The 21068-nt window shown below is 48.1% G+C and overlaps 1 protein-coding gene across 4 annotated transcripts in view; it reads left to right on the top strand.

The window, feature by feature from the left end:
• Positions 1-21068, top strand: part of CHTF18 (chromosome transmission fidelity factor 18) — a gene marked incomplete at its 3' end in the record, with an annotated part of 125185 nt that overhangs the window by 85394 nt on the left and 18723 nt on the right. For all 4 annotated transcript variants that reach the window (XM_082261250.1, XM_082261251.1, XM_082261248.1 and 1 more), the window contains exons 18-19: positions 7147-7277; positions 19802-19946. In XM_082261250.1, the coding sequence (XP_082117376.1) occupies positions 7147-7277; positions 19802-19946 (276 nt within the window). The remainder of the gene's footprint in view (positions 1-7146; positions 7278-19801; positions 19947-21068) is intronic.

The raw sequence follows: 21068 nt of genomic DNA, 5'->3' as shown, positions 1-21068 counted from the left end.
TTTTGGTACTAGCAAGCCTACCAAGATGGCGAAGGTTTTTCCCTTGCCCAAATGTTTTGGTAATCTAATTAAAGAAGAATGGGGTCGTCCAAAACGAACCCCTGCTATTTCCAAACGCATTGCTAGGCGCTATCTGTTTGAGGAATCCCTCCTTAAAAAATGGACGGTACCACCAGTGGTGGACTCACCGATTTCCAGACTAAATAAAGCCACTGTTATCCCGTTGGAGGACGCTCCGTCCTTTAGGGATCCGGTGGATCGAAAAGTGGAAGCAGAATCCCGCTCCATTTTTTCCCTGATAGGGTCAACATTTAGGCCAGTGGTTGCCATTGGTTTAGTTTCACAAACATTGACAGAATGGACCAAATTGTTACGCCGTGACATAAAGGGGAGAAGTATCCCCCCGGCAGTATCAGATTTGCTGGAGCAGATTATACAAGGGCTACAGTTCATCTGTGACGCCGCCCTGGACGCCACTCCCTTGCTAGGGCGTGCATCTGTTTCAGCAGTGGTCCTCAGACGTGTGTTGTGGTTAAAGTGCTGGTCGGCGGATCAGGGTTCCAAAAAAGCTTTGGCTAATCTTCCTTTTCAGGGGGATCGCCTGTTTGGGGCCACCTTGGATGAGATTATAAAGGATCTCTCACTGGGGGCAAGAGCACTTTTTTGCCACAGACTGCTAAGGGTAAAGGACCTCGTAACAGACGAGGACCTTCCTTTTCCGCTCATAAAAAGTTTGTTCGTTCCGCTGGGGCGGGCGATAAGGCGAAGCCCTCCAAAGCCCCTTCAGGGGGTTTCAAAGGGCGCTGGTCGGGTAAACAAAAGTCCGGCTCAGCCAAACTTGAAGATAAGCCCAATACAGCCTGAAGGTGCGCCCCCACCCATCTCTGGGGTGGGGGGACGTCTTCACCGGTTTCCGGATCCATGGCTTTCCAGAATCCCGGACAAAGGGGTTCGCGAGGTCATACGGTCGGGATAGAAGATCGAGTTTCGATCACTTCTACCGGTGCGATTCTTCCCTTCCAACATTCGACTATCCCCGGATCGCTTAAGAGCTTTGCGGGGGGTAGTAATGGACTTGATGCAACAGGGAGCGGTAATTCCCGTTCCTTGAGCAGAACGTTTTCAGGGGTTCTATTCAAACCTATTCACAATACCCAGAGAGGAGGGCAAGGTGCGTCCAATTCTGGACTTAAAAGCACTCAATCATTTTGTCCGGGTACAAGAATTCAAGATGGAGTCCATCTGAACAGATCTGGGCCTAACTTTGGAGACATCCCTTGGCAAGGGTGTGTCTCCTTACGGAGAAGCTCCGAAAAATTCAGTGAACGATTCGGATGTTACTGTTCGTCAACTGGCCTTCCCTTCGGATAAGGATCCTGGGACTGATGGTGGCCTTCTTAGAGGCAGTACCTTTATGCCCAGTCTCATATCCGAATTCTCCAAAAGGAGATTCTTTTCAAATGGAATCGGAATCCCGATTCTCTGGACAATCGGATCCGGTTGAGCGAGCGGACCAGGGAGTCTCTGGTCTGGTGGCTTCGGTCTCCGATGCTCAGCCAGGGGAAGTCATTTCTTCTGATAGAATCCAGGTTACCGATAAATGTATTGGAACTGAGAGCGATCAGACTTTGTCAGATTTACTGGACCGAGCAGCTTCAGGGCAGCCCGGTTTGGATCCAGTCGGACAAGGCCACGGCCGTGGCTTATGTCAATCACCAAGGAGGCACCAAGAGTGCCCTGGCGGCCATAGTAGTGGCCAGCATTCTTCATTGAGCGGAATGGTTTGTTCCGGCTCTCTCCGCGGTATTCACTCCAGGGGTGGAAAATCGGCAGGCAGATTATCTCAGCCGTCAGATTCTGGATCAAGGGGTATGGCCTCTTCATCCAGAGGTATTTCACCAGCTGTGCCTTCATTGGGGCACCCCGGAGGTGGATCTGTTGGCAGCTCGGCTCAACAGGAAGGTGCGGAGGTTTGTAGCCCGCTTCAGAGATCCTCGAGCGGACGCAGCAGATGCGCTGGTCGCCCCGTAGGGACAGTATCGGCTACTGTAGGTCTTCCCTCCTCTCAAGTTGCTGCCGAAATTTCTTCGCAGGATAGAGGTGGAGGGAATTCCAGTTATCCTGGTAGCTCCGGACTGGCCTCGTCGACCCGGGTACGCCGACTTGATAAGGCTGGTCGCGGACGCTCCTTGGAGACTTCCTCTCAGGGAGGATCTGCGGTCTCAGGGACCGATCTTCCATCTTGCTTTACAATCGCTGGCTTTAACGGTCTGGCTATTGAGACTCGGGTGCTGAAGGACAAGGGATTGTCAACTTCAGTTATTCCTACTTTAATTAAAGCAAGGAAAGTGACTTCCAGAAAAGTCTATCATTGCACATGGAGGTCTTATATTGCGTGGTGCGAATCCCTTGGATTTCCTCAACGTGCCTATTCGGTGACCCGAATCTTGGCTTTTCTGCAACAGGGGGTTGAGCAGAAGCTGGCCTTGAGTACAAGGGTCAGGTTTCAGCATTAGCAATTTTCTTTCAGAAACCTTTGGCTTCCCATTCCTTGGTGCGGCATTTCATCCAGGGGGTGCGGCACTTGGCTCCGCCAGTGCGCACGCCCTTACCGCCCTGGGATCTTAATTTGGTGTTGTCGGTTCTTCAGGAACCTCCCTTTGAAAATATCAGGGAGATTCCCTTGCTTACGTTATCCCAGAAGGTGGCCTTCTTGGTGGCCATTACTTCTGCACGCAGGGTGTCAGAACTGGCCGCATTATCTTGTCGTTCCCCATATCTGGTGGTTCATAGGGATAAGGTGGTTCTTCGTCCGAATCCATCCTTCCTTCCTAAAGTGGTTTCAGAGTTTCATCTGAATGAGGACATTGTATTGCCTTCCCTGTGTCCTAAGCCCAGTCATCCTCGGGAGTTTGCATTACATTCCTTGGATGTGGTTCGGGCAATCAGGGTATACTTGAAAACTACGGACTCGTTTCGTAAGACAGATTCACTTTTTGTGATCACGGATGGCCCCAAAAAGGGGTTGCCTGCATCTGCTGCGACTATCTCCAAATGGATCAGGCAGACGGTGGTACAGGCTTATTCTATTAAGGGTCGGAATCCTCCGTTCCCTGTTAAGGCGCACTCCACTCGGGCGCTTAGTGCTTCCTGGGCCTTCCGCCATCAGGCGTCAGTGGTCCAGGTTTGCAAGGCGGCTACCTGGTCGTCGGTTCATACCTTTACAAAATTTTAAGTTGATGTGTTGGCATCAGCGGATGCCTCTTTTGGCCGCAAGGTTTTGCAGGCCACAATTTGAGGAGACCGTTGGTCTACCTCGAGGGTTTTTTTCTGTTGGGTTTTCAGTTGAGTCTCATCCTTTGGTTTGATGAGCCTTTAAGACTTCTAGTCGGCACCGGTTGGGCCTTCTGGATTTGAATTTTGATTTCTGTTATCCCACCCCTCATTTGTGACACTGCTTTGGGACGTCCCAATTTGATATTAAGAGGACTGCGTCTGTCAATGAGTGACAGAGAAAAATGGATTTTTGTAAAATCTTACTGTAAAATCCTTTTCTCTTAAGCTCATTGACAGACGCAGTACCCGCCCCTCTACTTTTGAGTTGGGTTGGGTTAAATTCTCTGATACTGCTTTGTGACATAACTGACATCCTGTAGCAGGGAGAGAGAGGATATACCCTCTGGGACTGCCCCCAAGGTGTGGCCAGAACGTTTTCCTTCTGCCTAGTGTCCTACTCCTGTAGAGGGCAGTATAACCCAATTTGATATTAATCAAGAGGACTGCGTCTGTCAATGAGCTTAAGAGAAAAGGATTTTACGGTAAGATTTTACAAAAATCCATTTTTTTTTTTTTTTTAATTGGGAATCACAGTAATTTGGATTAGGGATTATATTCACTGATAGAGTGCCCACATAGGGATTGTCTGGATAAATAGGTGGGAGGAAGGGTGGGTAGTGGAATGGATATGGAGCACGGTGTGGTAAGACCAACACAGGTAACATAGGGGGGGGGGGGGTGGTGTGGGCACATGGAGAGCAGGCGAGGTGGCCAGGTAGACCTTAGACTATAGTTGGGAGGAAGACAAAAAAATGTATCCATGCTTTGAAGAGGGTTTCTCCCATATCTCGCCTGTCCCTTTTTTTTTTTTTTTTTTTTTTCTTTCTAAGAAAAGTGTTTTCTCTTTCGTTTATCGACGGACACAGCGCTCCATAAATCATAACTACTGTGTTATATTGCCTCCTCCAGAGTAGGACTAGGCAGAACAAAAAACCTTACGCCCATGGGCCATCCTCAGCTTGGTATATAACCCCCCCCCCCCCCCCCCCTCTGCTCTAGGTAATCTGTTTTAATCTTTCTAGTCAGGGGGAAGAACCTAGGCTACGGGCTGGGATCTCTGGTCTTAGAAATGTTTTTTTCCTTCCTTACATCTTTTTTGTTTTTTCTCTCGGGAGATCTACAATCAATTCCTGGGCTGGGCAACGGGCTGGATAATCTAGATCCAGTGGTTCCCCAGCGAGCGTGTACAAGTAGGTCAACTGCGACATTGCCTCACAGACAGAGGCTCGCCCGCGAGTTAAACGTCCCACAGTGTGACATATGAGCCTTCTTGGGTCTGAGTCGCAGTGGTCCCTTGGCCAACAGCTCCCCTACTTCGGTGGTAAGGATTCTGTCTGGAGCATTACCCGCACTATGGAAGGGTAAGTACAGTCCCCCCTCTCCCCTTTAGGCATATTTTTTGGGGTGGATGCAGGTAATCTCCTGGGACAGTCAGGTTCCTTCCTCCCGTCCTTAAAAATCCCTCAGTGAGCTGGCCTTCCCCCCACTCGCTTTCCCCCCTGCCTGGCCCTGGAGTCTGGTGGGGGTCCCAGGGCAGAGGATGCAGTGGAGACCTCTGGGGTCTCTCCCCCCCCCCCCCCCCCTCCCCACGCTATCCCTATTCTGTAAGGGTCCTGGGATCGTGTGTCCTGCCCTGGTGGTTTGGAGGGGTCCCAGTGTAGGAGACCCCTAGGTGCATGCCCCACTGTTTGCAGTGTGGGTATAGTGCAGGGGGGTTCCATTGCAGGGACTGGTACAGAGCGCACAGCGGAGTCTCCCCTAACATGTGTCCTACCTTCAGGCGGAGGTCCCCACAGCGCTGCAGAGAGCACAGGGAAGTTTTTGGCAGCATGCTGTAGCTGATGCGGACCATTATCCCTTAGTCTGGCTGGTCTCCAGCTGGCGGCCATGTTTGTGTAGCCCTATCCTGTTACGGGGGCCAGCTTCTCCTCAGTCTCTCTCTCTCTCTCTCTCTCTCTCTCTCTTGCTCTCTCTCTCTCGCGCTCTCTCTCTCTCGCGCTCTCTCTCTCTCGCGCTCTCTCTCTCTCTCTCTCTCTCTCTCTCCTGTACATTACCCTTTTGAGGAGTCACTTTTAAAAAAAGTGGACTAGTCCAGCAGTGGTGGACCACCCCCCTCCGTTTCCAGGTTGAACAAAGCTACCTTGATCCCAGTAGAGGTAGCCCCGTCCTTTAAGGACCCGGCTGACAGGAAAGCGAAGGCTGTGACACACCGCATGTTTACTATTGCTAGTTTGACATTGCGGCCAGACTTTGCCTTAGCCCTGGTGTCTCAGACCCTAACTGAATGGGCCAAGCTTTTGTGCCAGGGCCTGTGAGGTGAGCAGGTCTCTGCTGCTTATGTTGATTTAGCGGACCAGTTGGTCCATGGGACTGCAGTTTTTGTGATGCAGCTTTGGATACAGCTCCTGTGCTGTCCAAACTTTGTTTCAGCCGTGGTCATTGGGCTCGTGCTGTGGCTTAAGAATTGGTACGCAGACCAAGCCTCTAAGAAAGCTCTCATTGATCTGCCTGGAGACGCTGCGATACGGACTGGAGCTTACCTATGTGTAAGTTACTATGTATTTTGTGCAATAAATTTTCTGGCTAATTACAGTGGCGCCTGTTTTTTTCTTTCTACTTGTGCCAGCGCATTCCTCTGAGTTTTCCAGTCAGTTCTGCCTTGTACCCTGCCATTCAGGACAGTCCCCAACAAGAATTTGGAGCATCCCCTGCGCCCCTTCTACAGCGGTGGACTCCTTCCTTCTTGCCTGGTCAGAAGCGCCCAGCAACCATTTTTTCTCTCATTTTCCTTTTGGCACTGCTTTTGGATGTCCCAGTAGTTATGATTTATGGAGCGCTGTGTCTGTCGATGAACGAAAGAGAAAATTTGATTTTTGTCCTTACCGAAAAATCAATTTCTAAGTTCATCGACGGACGCAACACCCACCCCTCTATGGAGATCTGATACTGCTTACTTACTAACCTGATTACCTAGAGCAGAGAGGGGGGTTATATACCAGCTGAGCACGGCCCATGGGCGTAGCCAGGTTTCTTTTTGTTCTGCCTAGTCCGACTCCTGGAGAAGGCTATATAACCCATTAGTTATGATTTATGTAGTGCTGTGTCTGTCAATGAACTCAGGTAAATGGATTTTACGGTAAGTACAAAAATCCCATTATATGAATATAAGGATTTTCTTCTAGGAGATACTCCTTGTATTTTACATTTATTATAGGTTTGTAATTATATATAAATTGGGGCGTATGTGAAACCTTATTGGTTTAATTTTTACCTTTTTTTTGTTGATTTCAGAAATACAACATGGGTTTTTGATTGTCTTGTATTATGTCCTTTTTTTATCGATTTAAAAAAAAAAAAAACTGCATCACCCTTACGGACATATGCATGTTTGTCTTTATGACCTGAAATGTGTATAGGCTTTTGTTTACATCTCCCTTGGCCCTGAATGGCTCAAATTTAGTCTTCTACTTTGAGGTGGCAGTGCAGGTACAGAATGACTGACTGAAGCCTGCTGGTCCACTGCTGCTGCCTAATGCATGACTCATTCAGGGCCAGGGGGAGATGTAAACATCAAAGTGTAAGCAGCGGCACAGGTGACTGAAGGATGAGATTATTCTGCACCGTTGCCTGCACATTCTTTTACACCCCGATATCACAAGACAGTGGCCATGGCCATAGGTCATATGCACTCATGCGATGTGATATGTAGCAGAGAAACTTGTTCTGTGTTTTGATCCAAAAAAGTGTTAATGCAGTCTTCATACTTTAGTCTGTATTGGTATTGACAGTCTCTATGTTCTGCTCCTGCAGGTGAACACACAGCTGTACAGCATGAAAGAGAAGCAGCAGTTGGCAGATTTAATTAATACAATGCTGGCCTATAACCTGACCTACCACCAGGAGCGCACCATGGATGGACAATACATTTACAAGCTGGATCCGTGAGTATGATGTCACCTCCTGTACAGATGTCAGATGAGTTGTACATCCTGTTACTTTTACAACCCATTCTCCTTTTATAAGTTTGAACTGACATCTTATCTTACCTTAAACATATTTTTACACTTTCTACAGCAGACTTTAGTTGGTAAGAATTGTGGCTCCCTCAAAAACTTGCTAAGATTTTCACTCGCCAGCTCTTTTTTCCAGAGGACTCCTGAAGCCGATTGGTGCAATTATTACATTTATGTTTGATATTTACTTTAATTATTGCTTCATCGTATTGCACTAATTTTGGCACCACACATTTGTTTTATCTGTATCCAGGATGTGAGTACCAGAGCATTTTATGCTGTAGATCTTGCACCAAATCTTTCACTTAAATGGGTTGTGAAGTCAGAAGGTTTTTTATCTTTATGCACATGTAAATTGGGCACAGATCTGACACAATGGACATGATTTTGGTGTAGAACCCTACAGGTAGGTGCTAGGTAAATGTATAGTGGGCCTTGTCTGCTTAACAGCAGGGTTGTGATTATCTAGCTAGGGTGTCATGGCTTCCAGATGTGCCTGCTGAGGGGAGAAGTGTCCCCACTGGCTCCTGTGAGAGGTTTCTCATAGGGCAGTCTGGAAAGCCCAATCAGGGAACACATCCCAGCTTGTAACTACCCCAGAAGGCAGATTATGCTGCAAAGGATTCTGGGAGTGGGTATAAGTATGGAGGGAAGTGCGTGGCACAGTGTTTTTGGCGGGAGCAGAGTCCCAGGAAGGAGAGTGTGGCTGTCTCTCCTCCTGTCTGAGGAAGGTGGATGTCTCTGGGTGTCGCCTGAGTGTCCAGAGAGAGAGCGGGGATCCGGTGTGCCGAGAGCCTGCGGAGAGCGAGAGGGGTCCAGTCCCAGGAAAGCCTACACAGGTCGTGAGTACTGCGGATTGCCCCTGGGTGGTCTGCCTGAAGTTAGAGGGGACCACTCCGGAAGAGGTTCTGGGATCCAGTGTCGGCTAGCTGTAAAGGGGGTACATAGTCGGTGGACCCTGAAGAGTTCAAGGTTAAAGGGGGCACCTGTAGTTGGGCCCTGAAGTGTACAGAGTGTGTCAGTTAAAGTTACAGCCATACTGGATTCTACATCATACTCTACCTCAAGCCAGTCAGGGCGGAGGAAAGTATTCAGTGACTTTTACAGTAAAACAGTGCCAAAGGTTCTACAGTTCTCAGTCCTGGATCTTGTGGACTACAAGTCAAGGATTCAGCACTTTTATTGTTCTACAGAGTGTTCTCAGAGTTAGTGAGCGTTGGCTGGCGTCAAGGAAGCGCCAACGGGCATTTTTCAGAAGCAAAGTCCCAAGTGTAATTAGTTGGAGCCTAAAGGAGTATCCCACTCATTCCCTTCTCCCATCCCCCTTAAACTCAATAAAAACCACAAACAAAGATGCCGGAGTTGTTGCTGCTTCAGTTCTCACACCCAAGGTTGCAGCTCACATGGGCTGGAGAGGTTACTGGTACTGATGGCAGACCCACATTAGCCCATAGGCCTGGAAAACTTGCTACATTAGTAAATGAACTTCATTGATTTATTTGATCAAGACACTTATGTTTAATATATTTTTACTTTTAATTGTATGGTTGTATTGTACATGCAGTGTAAAGTAATCCAATTCATCTGTCATAAGAAGCATAATTCAGTGAGGTAGTTCAGATTTCTGAGCAACACCCTATGTTAAAAAACCGACAGAAGCCGATGATATGACCCTGGCCTAAAATAAACAAAAAGAAAAAAAAGCATAGTTTGAAATAGAAATGCACCCACCTTTGTCAAACAAATCGATTGAAAATTTGGACCTGTGCTTAGATAGACTTGGAGCTTACACAGCTTCTCATTTTGGGTGGCAAGGTAGCCAAAGGTATACAAGTATAAATTGCTGGGGGGAACGGTTGCTTTGCCCTGCATAGTACAGCACAGATTTACCTTCAAGAGACCCTGTCATTACACTGTTCCATTTAATCAAAAATGTTCCTTTAAGATTATATGTTGCATTTATTGTATTATATGCATTCCATTTACCTTTTAAAAGCCTCCCTTTTGTAGACCAACCAAGCCTGAGGCTGCTGCTTGGCATCGCCATCTTGGATGTAATGTCAGCAGCCCCAGTAGACAAGAGCTGTAACATTTTATTGTATTCTACTAAATGGAGAGGGGGAAGCAAAGGAGCTGGGCAAGCACAGGGACTAGTTAGACCTTTCCAAAAGAAGAGCGCGATATGACATGTAGAAAGGGAAGAAGCTGTGCTAGGAAATGGACCCTTTTAGAGTACATTTATTGTCTGGTAAGTTCAAAGGCACTTTACAAGTAAAAAAACAAAAATGAATCAGGAAAATGAACCCTACTGCAAGTAAGCATTTTAAATACTTTCTTTTTCTGTACTTTTACCTGCATTTTTTCATTTTTGTTGATGGAGTCTTTTTTTAAGGTGATATATATATAATAGCCTGATTCAAGCATCCCTTACAACAGGTGGGCAAGGATTGAGCTGTTTGTGGATTCCTCAGGGATCAACAATGCACGCTGCTGCCCCATGGAATACCTACGGGTATTTACAATTAGCATTTGGGCATCAATAATTACTTTTCCTCTAGATGAGGAACAGGAATTGTGGTGCATACTTATTTATATGTTGGCCCAGTTGGAGGTGTACTGATAATATTGCGATGGCACTGTGTGTGACATCTGCCTTTCCATAGCCTCATACAGGAGAGCCCTGTCACACCTTGTACCTTTCAGGGCTGGCAGAAGAATCAAATCAGTGTTATTAATGTGCTGTTGGTTACATAATCTCAGGGGTGACTTCTCCTGGAGACCAGATTATGTTATCAGCCTGCTTCTGCTATCGAATGAACTGCTCGCTTGTGGGAAGCAGATGGCAGCCTGCGCTATAGATGCTTTCTCCTGCCATTTAATCGCAAGGTAGCCTCTTTGCCACCTCTCGCTTCAAATCCAGAGCTTGAATACAGCTTCTGTCGCTGATTAGAAATGAGAAACCCAAGTTCACCTTTATAACACTTTCCGCCTGTAATATATTTGCTTTACATTATTTATTTTCTCATTTCTGTTTAATTAAATCTGAGCCAAGGTCAAATATTGACTTAGCTTTGATGATCACAGCTGCTGCCCCTGTTTCAATATCCTTGTTGGGACACTGAAGTGCCAGTTAGAGGGCAGCAGTGGCTACCAGCAGAGCAGCTAATCAGTGCATCCGCCTTATGGTGGCTATACATGCTTCGATTTTTCTATCTGATCGATGTGTGATCCAATCAAAACTATGGAATTTGCAAACAATCAAATAGCCATAACTTCAGTACACATGGGTGTATTGCTTTGTGTCTTTTTTGTATTACCGAACGAGGACTTTGCTTATGGTGCCTAAAGATTCTGGACTGTTGGTTTTTTTAGTACATGGCCTTATTATATCCTTAGTCACTTGGCAGCATTATGCATCACTGGGCATTCATGAACTTAGATGAACAGTACCCTGTTATCTGTATGACAGTGATCTATTGCTGCAGTGCAAGCAGGATGAAGAGTCTTTCATCATGCTCAAGCTTAAATGGCAGGTCCAGTTTTTGTTCATCATTCAGTGAGCGAGATGGTTCCAAATCCCCCCCATGGAGGGGTGCTATACTAGTTAACGTCAACACTAGTCCATCTCCTTGTTTTTTTTTTAACACAGCCTGGCCAGTGCTCGCTTTTTGACAACAAACACAAGGGCGCACCGGCCTAGTGCATTATCTCTTAGACAGGTTTATTAAAATAATAGTTTAAAAATACTCACAAACGAGTTTCTTGATAAAAAGCACATCAAATGGATATGAAATCCTCAGCAACAAGATCGGGATTGAATCGTCCCCTGAAGCTGTGCAGACTTGCACGTTTCGAGGTGGCGCCTCTTCCTCAGAGGCTCTGAGGAAGAGGCGCTGCCTCAAAACGCGTAAGCCTGCACAGCTTCAGGGGACGATTCAATCCCGATCTTGTTGCTGAGGATTTCATATCTATTTGTTGTGCTTTTTATCAAGAAACTCGTTTGTGAGTATTTTTAATCTATTATTTTAATAAACCTGTCTAAGAGATAATGCACTAGGCCGGTGCGCCCTTGTGTTTGTTGTAGTTTATAGTGTTTCTGGACCACCCTGGTCCAGCGAGGGGCTGCAAGGCTGAAGTATTAAGTTGCCATGTCATCTGTTCTCATCTACAAGTCTACAGTCAGGTTGGATAGAGGACTGCACCGCCCAGAGCGCAGGGAATAGGTGCTGCACCGACAGTACATTTGCTTGTTAGTGCTCGCTTTTCCCCTGACTACATACCCTCGTTTAGGTAGATCAATGTGGATCTTGACCATAGAGTGTCAGAGATGCCTCTGAAGCCCGGCTTGCACATGTAGGCTTTGATCCACCTACTGGGGTAATCTAGTTTTTACTAATCCATCTGTTTCAGTAATGCTGTGTAGGTAATTGTTGGTCTGCATGTGTGCTTGTCTGGGCCCCATTGTGTGTCTTTTTTAGCGTGACAACGTTCTCAATCCTGATTTTATTATTGGTGATTGGAGAGTTTATGGCCATATGGCCATTTTTTTTTCTACTACTTTTTGTACTTTAATACTGTATTTCTCTTACGTCCTCCGACAGTCGCCGCCTCTTCATATTCGTCACATATGGGGTATTAGACTTTGCTCCGAAGGAGTAGCTAGGCAACAGAATATGTTAACAATAAAGCTTTAACATATCCCACCCTCAAGGGGTGGTCCCCTCAGTCAATACCCTCCTACTTCCTGCAACCATATCTCAGTTTTAATGTCTAGCTTGTCAGGAGTGGCTGGCTCTCTCTGTGCTGGGACTTTTTGTCCCAGACTCTTTCTTCTTTTTAATATTTTGTTTGAGTTTTCTCTCTACCTTTACTTAGCTGTTATTTTTGTCAGCGTTAGTTAGTTCTTCGGACGAAGAGGATCATGCGGACTGGGTCTCGGGCTGATCCCCCTGATCGCAGGTCGTGGGTCAGTGGCTTCCCAGTCTGCCATCGAGCGTTCAGCCAGGTAACGCTCCTGGCACAGTGAACGACCCATCCCTGTTCGGTGCAGGGATGATTGGTGAGGTGGCTACCTCACCGGACGCTGTGCGGTTTCTTAACCGCCATTGTGTGCGTCTTGAATTGCGACTCTCCCTGCCTCATGTGCAGCGGCTTGTTCGCCTGTGCGGGTTCCCCACGCCATGTGAGGTAAGTGTATTTATGTGGGGACCTGTCTGTCTGGGGGGGGGTCTCAGTCTGGGACTGTGTAACCTGCCTTTAATCACACTGCTTGTCTCCCTATCTCTCGGCTGCATGCTGTGGGCTGCAAGGGGGGGGGGAGCTGTATGACACTGTGTGTGTCAGGCTGGGCAGTGTGGGAAGCTGTGTGCTGTGGGGCATGTTTTTTATTGGCATGTTTGGGCATATACAGCGATCGCTGCGGCGATCTAACATGTATCCATATATTGGGATGAAAATGTGTGTGTTTTTATGCACTGTGGAGCGGCGTTTTCGGCGCCAAACGACGCCATTTTACCGGCGCCCGCTCCGGCCGCATGGTTTACATGCACGGCGGCCATTTTCTTGTAGCCTCCATAGGCTTGCATAGAGCGCCCTGGCAGCATCACTTCCTCTTTCCTGGAACACCGATCGAGGCAGCAGCAGCAGCGGGGTCTCCTCAGGTTTTATCCTTCTATTCTTGCTATCCATTGCCTGTATTCAGTCTGTATATTCCCTGTGGGGGTCTCATTGTGCCTGTGTGTGGTGCGGTGGGCTGCGCTTGCCGCGCTTGCTAAAAGGGGGCAGTTAACCCTTGGTTGTCTGGCATTACAGGGGCAATGGATTCTCAGGAGGGCAAGTTTCCCACAGTATTGGTGGAAAGCCAGGGGACCGCTGTTTCCCCCCCAGGGGGGGATTTAGCCACTATTGTGGCTGGCCTTGCTGCCCAGGTGCAAATGCTGGTGGCTGCTCAATCTACTAAACGGCCCAGAGTTGCTCTGTCCTCTGATTCTGAGGGTGAAGGTGATGGGGCTGTTCTGGCAGGGACCCCCCTATCGGGGTCCCGCTCCTCTCTTGATCTAGTGGGGTCTGAGGTAGAGGCTGAAGTTGAGGGGGTTGATAATTCTCCCCCTGGCTCGCCTGAAGAGCTTGCAATCATGGATGAGTTGATTGCTTCCATTAAGCAGACGCTACGTTTGCAGGACGAAGTGTGTCCCCCCGCTGCCTTGGCGGCTTATGGGACGCAGAGAAAACGCAGGACGCCGCAGGTTTTTCCCTGCAATGCTGATTTTCAGCGCGCTGTTAAGGATCAATGGCGCGATCTGCGCAAGCCTTTTGCGGTACCAAGTAAATTCAAGCTGCGTTATCCTTTCTCACCTGCCACTGATGAACGGTGGTGTGTGCCTCCGCCAGTGGATCATGCAATTGCGGTTTTGAACAAAGCCACTGCGATTCCTGCAGAGGGTTCCCCTGTTTTCCGTGATGCCACGGATAGGAGACTGGAGTCTCTTGCCCGTCATACTTATTCTGTTACGGGTTCTATGCTTAAGGCTCTGTTTGCTTCTCTCATGGCGGCCCAGGCGATCGCAAGTTGGACGCAGATGCTTAGGCGCGTCCTAGTGGCCGATTCGGCCTCGGCGGCGACCCTGGATATGGTGGATCAGATCCACCAGGGTGTCATGTATCTGTGTGATGCGGACCTGGACCTGATTCCGTTGGCTGCACGTGTGCACAGCGTGGCGGTGTTGTCTCGCCGCCTGGTTTGGTTGAAATGTTGGTCGGTGGACCAATCTTCACGTAAGACCTTAGCCAATCTGCCTTATGATGGGTCTCGCCTTTTTGGGGAGTCCCTGGATGTGTTGATTAAGGGGATCACCGGGGGTAAGAGCACTCTCTTGCCCCATTTCCCCAAGGCTAAGGGGGCTTCTGGGAAGAAGCATGCGAATTTTCGGCCCCCTCAGGGGTCCTTTCGTGCCTTTCGGCCGCACTACAAGGGCAAACCGTTCAAAGGCCAAGGCTCTCAGAAGAAGCCCTGGTCTGGGAAACAGAAGTCCGGCCAATCCGGACCTGCGGCCCATAACAGTTCGGCCTGAAGGGGCGCCCTCACCCAGTTTTGGGGTGGGGGGACGCTTGCTCGGTTTTCTTCAGCCCTGGTTGGCCCGTGTGCAGGACAGATGGGTTCTGGAAATCGTTCGATCTGGTTACAAGATCGAGTTTCTCTCTCGGCCGGAGAGCAGATTTTTTCCCTCAAATCTCCAACTGTCTCCAGAGCGCCTGCGGGATCTGCACCTGGCGGTGCGGGACCTGAGGGCTCAGGGAGTGGTGGTTCCGGTGCCTCATCGGGACAGATTTCGGGGGTTTTATTCCAATCTGTTCACCGTGCCCAGGAAGGAGGGCAAGGTTCGTCCGATTCTGGACTTGAAAGCTCTGAACCGCTCTGTGCGGGTTCGCAAGTTCCGCATGGAATCCCTGCGCTCGGTGGTGGCTGCCCTGGTTCCGGGGGAATTCATGGCCTCCATCGATTTGAAGGCTGCGTACCTTCACATCCCCATATTCGAGGGTCATCAGAGATACCTTCGATTTGCCATTGCGGAGGATCACTACCAGTTCGTGGCGTTGCCCTTTGGGCTCGCCTCGGCTCCGCGGGTCTTCACCAAGGTGCTTGCACCGGTTCTGGCATTATTGAGGGCCCAGGGCATTTCTGTCCTGGGGTATCTGGACGACATTCTGGGTCGGTCTGCGACCAGTCAGGGTCTGGAGAAGGACCTGTCTGTCACAATGCAAACTCTGCAGGAGTTCGGTTGGACGATAAATGTTCCAAAGTCGACACTGAGTCCGTCGGTTCGTCTCCCCTATCTGGGAATGATACTGGACTCGGTGCAGGCGAAGGTCTTCCTGCCGGAAGACAAACTCAGGACTCTTCAGGAGGAAGTCAGGTCCCTCAGGGACGTTCCACACTCGTCTCTGCGGACGTGTATGAGATGTCTGGGATTGATGGTCTCGGCCTTCGAGGCGATTCCTTTCGCGCAGTTTCACACGCGGGGTCTCCAAGCGGAGATCCTGTCCAGGTGGGACGGGCGACCTCAATCTCTGGATCTTCAGATCTCGTTGAGTCATCGCACCGGGGAAAACCTTCTGTGGTGGCTCCAGTCCCCGTTGGTGTCCGGGGGCAAGTCGTTTCGTCCGATCTCGTGGACGATAATCACCACGGATGCCAGCCTGTCGGGCTGGGGTGGTGTTCTGGGCGTTCTGTCCGCCCAGGGGACCTGGTCGGAGGGGGAGTCTTCCCTCCCGATCAACATTCTGGAATTGCGTGCGATAAGGCTCTGTCTTCATCGCTGGACGGACCGGCTGCAGGGCTGCCCGGTTCGGGTGCAGACGGACAATGCCACGGCGGTGGCCTACATCAACCACCAAGGGGGCACCAGGAGTGCCCGAGCGGCTCGAGAAGTGGCCGACATTCTGTCTTGGGCCGAGACTCATGTCCCGGCGATAACGGCGGTTCACATTCCGGGAGTGGAGAACTGGCAGGCGGACTATCTGAGTCGCCAGACCCTGGATCAGGGGGAATGGTCTCTCCATCCGGCTGTCTTCCAGATGTGCGCGAAGTGGGGTCTTCCAGATGTGGACCTGTTCGCGTCTCGCCTCAACTACAAGGTGAAGAGGTTCGTGGCAAGGACGCGCGACCCTCGGGCAGACGCGTCGGACGCGTTAGTGGCCCCGTGGCATCAGTACAGGCTGATGTACGCGTTTCCACCGATTCAGTTGCTGTCCAGGTTCCTTCGCAGGTTACACTCGGAACGCAGCACGGTGATTCTTGTGGCACCGGACTGGCCTCGCCGGTCCTGGTACGCAGACCTCGTGAATCTGGCGGTCGACGCCCCTTGGCGTCTGCCTCTTCGAGACGATCTACTGTCTCAAGGACCGATTTACCATCCTGCTTTACAGTCGCTGGCTTTGACGGCCTGGCTGTTGAGACCGAGGTCCTGAAGGAGAAGGGTCTCTCTCCAGAGGTCGTTCATACTTTGATCAACGCGAGGAAGTCTTCCTCGGGAAAGGTTTATTACCGTACTTGGAAGGCCTATTTTGCCTGGTGTGAGTCCAGGGGGTTTTCACCCCGCACGTACTCGGTTTCCCGTGTGCTGTCTTTCCTTCAGACGGGTGTCGATCAGCGTTTGGCGCTGGCTACGATAAAGGGTCAGGTGTCTGCGCTGGCCGTTCTGTTTCAACGTCCCGTGGCTTCCAACTCCTTGGTTGGCACTTTTATTCAGGGTGTGCGGCATCTGGTTCCTCCTAGGAGGGATCCTTTGCCCCCTTGGGACTTGAATCTCGTTCTATCTGTGATACAACGTGCTCCTTTTGAACAGATCAGGGAGATCTCGTTGTCTATGTTGTCCAAAAAGGTCGCCTTTTTGGTGGCGATCACTTCGGCTCGCAGAGTGTCGGAACTGGCGGCTTTGTCCTGCAAGTCTCCGTACCTGGTTGTTCATTTGGATAAGGTGGTCTTGCGACCTAATCCTTCTTTTCTGCCGAAACGAGTTTCGGAATTCCATCTTAACGAGGATATTGTTTTGCCTTCGTTGTGCACGAAGCCTAAACATCCAAAGGAGGTGAGATTGCACTCTCTGGATGTTGTTCGGGCGATAAGGATTTACCTTAAATCGACTGAGTCTTTTCGAAGGACGGACTCCTTGTTTGTTCTTCCGGAGGGTCCTCGGAAGGGCATGGCGGCTTCGGCCTCTACCATCGCCAAATGGATCAGGCAGACCATTGAACAGGCCTATGCTTTGCAGGGGAAGGTTCCCCCTGTACCTGTGAAGGCGCACTCTACTAGATCTCTGAGTACGTCTTGGGCCTGCCGTCATGGGGCTTCTGTAGCCCAGGTGTGTAAGGCGGCGACTTGGTCGACCGTGCACACTTTCACAAAATTCTACAAAGTAGATGTTCAGGCATCGGCGGATGCTTCCTTTGGCCGCAAGGTTCTTAGTGCGGCTGTTCCATAGGGTCCCTTGTTGGGGACTCCTGGCTGTTGGGATAGTTTTTTTGTATCCCCTGGTTTTTTTGTCTTTTCCTGGGTTGTTGCTCCTGTTGAGCACTTATTTTTGCTGTTGCCCAGCTGGTTTCCTTCCTTTGGTAAGGTTCCTTTCTTTGATGTGGAGACTGCGTTGCCTTTCGGCGCGGATGCGTTTCCCACCCCTCATGTTTGCACTGCTTTGGGACGTCCCCATATGTGACGAATATGAAGAGGCGGCGACTGTCGGAGGACGTAAGAGAAAACGGAATTTTTGTAAAATCTTACCTGTAAAATTCCTTTCTCTGAGTCCTCCGACAGTCGCCGCCCCCGCCCCTCTTTTGGGGTTTGAATGTATACTCTACTGCTATTCCACTAAAACTGAGATATGGTTGCAGGAAGTAGGAGGGTATTGACTGAGGGGACCACCCCTTGAGGGTGGGATATGTTAAAGCTTTATTGTTAACATATTCTGTTGCCTAGCTACTCCTTCGGAGCAAAGTCTAATACCCCATATGTGACGAATATGAAGAGGCGGCGACTGTCGGAGGACTCAGAGAAAGGAATTTTACAGGTAAGATTTTACAAAAATTCCGTTTTTCTGGCGTATAAGACTACTTTTGAACCTCAAAAAAATCCCCCAAAAATGGGAGGCTGTCTTATACGCCGAGTATAATATCTCCAAGGTAACATAAGTGTAAGTATTACCGGTAGATCATGTAATGGGGGGGTCGTCTTATACGCCCAGTCGTCTTATACGCCCAGTCGTCTTATACGCCGGAAAATACGTAGTTTTTTTTAAACCGTTTATACCACAATTGATACTCATTTACAACTACTTGCTGGGTGGTCAGTTATCGACTCCCCATTGTTTTTTGGTTACCCATGACATGTTGTTGAGTTACCCCACCTTTATAAGGGTCAGTCGTTGACTGGACCGCTATAGGCGGCATTATTTGTTAATTACCCCATTTTGGGATCCTTGGCCCGTTTGTTTTTTTTTAAATGATTTATTTGCAAATATCCACTTAGCTTTGATGATCTCAGCTGCTGCCCCTGTTTCAATATCCTTGTTGGGGCACTGAAGTACCTGAAGGGGACACCAGTGGCCACCAGTAGAGCAGCTAATCGGTGCATCTGCCTTTATGATGGCCATACATGCTTCAAATTTTTGATGTGCAATCCAATCAAAACAATGGAATCTGCGTGCAAGCAAATAACCATGATTTCACATGCGATCAGTTTAATACATTGGTGTATTGCTTTGTGTCATTTTATAACTGCCTGCAGTGCAGCTTTAAGTTGTCTTCCAAGTTACTTAAGAAATGGATGTTATTCTTCACATTTCTGTGTTCTTTTTGCCCCATCTTCTTCTTCAGTTGTTACTGGTTCCCATGGGTGAAGTGTACACCCACAGAATCCCTGTGTGTAGAATACAATCATAGAATAAAAATCATGCCCCCCACCTACTGGATAATTGATTATGAATGTTGGAATTTAAAGTATATTTGAACCCTTACCTTGTAAAAACGTGTGTGTGTGTATGTATGTGTGTGTAATATATATGTATGTGTGTATGTATATATATGTGTGTATGTGTGTGTGTGTATATATATATATATATATATATATATATGTGTGTGTGTGTGTGTATATATATATATATATATATATATATATATATATATATATATGTGTGTGTGTGTGTATGTATATATTTAAAATAATTATAAATACCTTTCTATTTTTAAGTGATGACATGATCTCTTTTCTCAGATGCATAGGCTTGGAGAGGTTGGGGTGGAGAAACAGCATCACTCTGCTCTTCCCTGTGAATGGCTGTGCATGGGGGCGTGCCAGCACAAGTCTGACCATAGGAGGACAGGTTAGGCTGTTCTCCCAGCACAGCCAGAAAACTGACCATGCTGACATAGATGGTCAGTTTGCAATAGGAAAGCAGAGGGGACTGGCAGGATCTCCCAGATATTTCACACAAAGGAAGCAATACAAAGAGAACAGGATACTTTTTAACACAAGTACATGCTACAACAAGCACATATCAGGGATATCTAATTTTAGAGTAACATACTTGGGCATCTCTCTAAATAAAACCTATCGGCATACTGTATGTGATGTACTGCATTAGTAAAACGTGATTGGTTGCTGTGGGCTTTTTTTATTTTTTTTTATTTATTTATTTTTTGAGGAGGAAATGCATCTTTGTTAATTGACTCTACATTATACATTGGTTTTAAGGAAAAGAGGTGAGAGGAATTGTCTTTCCTGCCTATAGCAAGTAATTGGCTTCTTAATTTATTTTCTAAATGCTACAGACTATATCAGGCTGTAATATTGTTATTGGCAACACAGACATCTCTTCTATCAAATGCTGTGGAGTGGATATGAGACAGCATGGTAAAGGCATTTATGTCTGTTTAGCTCTGAATGTTTTTGTATTTTGCAGTAATGTGGAGGATGTGTGCAGGTTCCCCGACCTCCCAGCCCGCAAACAGCTCACATATCAGGCCAAGCAGCTTATCTCGAGAGAGATTGAGCTGGAGAAGATGAGGAGGTCAGAGGCCCTCCAGCAAGCACGAAACGCAACAAGGGTAAGTGCTGAGGAACAGCCATGGAGATATGTTTTCACAACCAGGTACCTTTGTGCCCAGCCCCCACCAAAGACATCGCTGTGGCCCTAAACCTGAATGTATTATGGAAGAAATACAGGGGCTGCTATTGCTGATCTTCTGAAAATACCAGTCGACTGGCTACTCATGCTTTCAGTCACTGAACTACTATGCAATTCTCCATACCTGCATATGCATGTTCAAGGTCAGGGATTATTAGTGTGGAAGCAAGAGCATTAGCGAGAGAGTAAATCACCAAGGGGGCACAAGAAGTGTCCTGGCGGCTCTGTTAGTAGCCGGCATTTTAAGATGGGCTGACTGATTCGTTCCAGTCCTCTCAAACTTCTGCCACGACTCCTGTGCAGGATTCAAGCAGAAGGAATTCTGGTCATTCTAGTGGCTCCAGACTGGTCTTTGCCGGTCTTGGTATGCTGAACTGGTACAGCTGGTCACCGATGCTCCTTGGGGACTTCCTCTCAGGGAGGATCTGCTGTCCCAAGGACCAATCTTTCATCCTGCTTTACAGTTGCTGGCATTAACGGTTTGGCTGTTGAATGCCAGGTGCTGAAGGCTGGAGGTTTTTCGGGTGAGCCCCAGCTGTTTATGGTTGAGCTCTATGTTTGAGTAAGGAAAACCCGAAAGTAGTTGGGATTAATATAGCGCTTGCTGTTAGTAGCCAGGGGTAAACAATTGCTTGTTAATAGCCTGGATAAAAATGTGTGAGGCAAATATAAATTAATTATGAATGTGATATTAGTGAATACAAAAATAAAGTGATGGCTTTAAAACTCTATAAATAGCATATACTAAATAGTGATAAATCACACAAAATTACAGTGTAAGATCAATAAATGGTCATAAAATATCAGATAACAAGTCAATCAGATCACATAAGTGCCTTAAAGTGCAAAGAAGTGCCAAATAAGTCCAAATAAAGACATCCTCTGAAGACATCACACGCTCTGACGAAACGCGCGTCAGGTGGAACGCACGCCCTGAAGCCTGGTGGAACGCAAACCGGTAGTTACCTCTCTCCACGCACAGGCAATAGCATAGCAGGCGCGATCCTTGGAATTTTAAAACTTTTTTGTACTGTATTATCAG

This window comes from Pelophylax lessonae, assembly GCF_965119305.1.
Source record: "Pelophylax lessonae genome assembly, chromosome: 6".
Taxonomy (NCBI): domain Eukaryota; kingdom Metazoa; phylum Chordata; class Amphibia; order Anura; family Ranidae; genus Pelophylax; species Pelophylax lessonae.
This window is presented reverse-complemented; position numbering and strand designations above follow the sequence as displayed.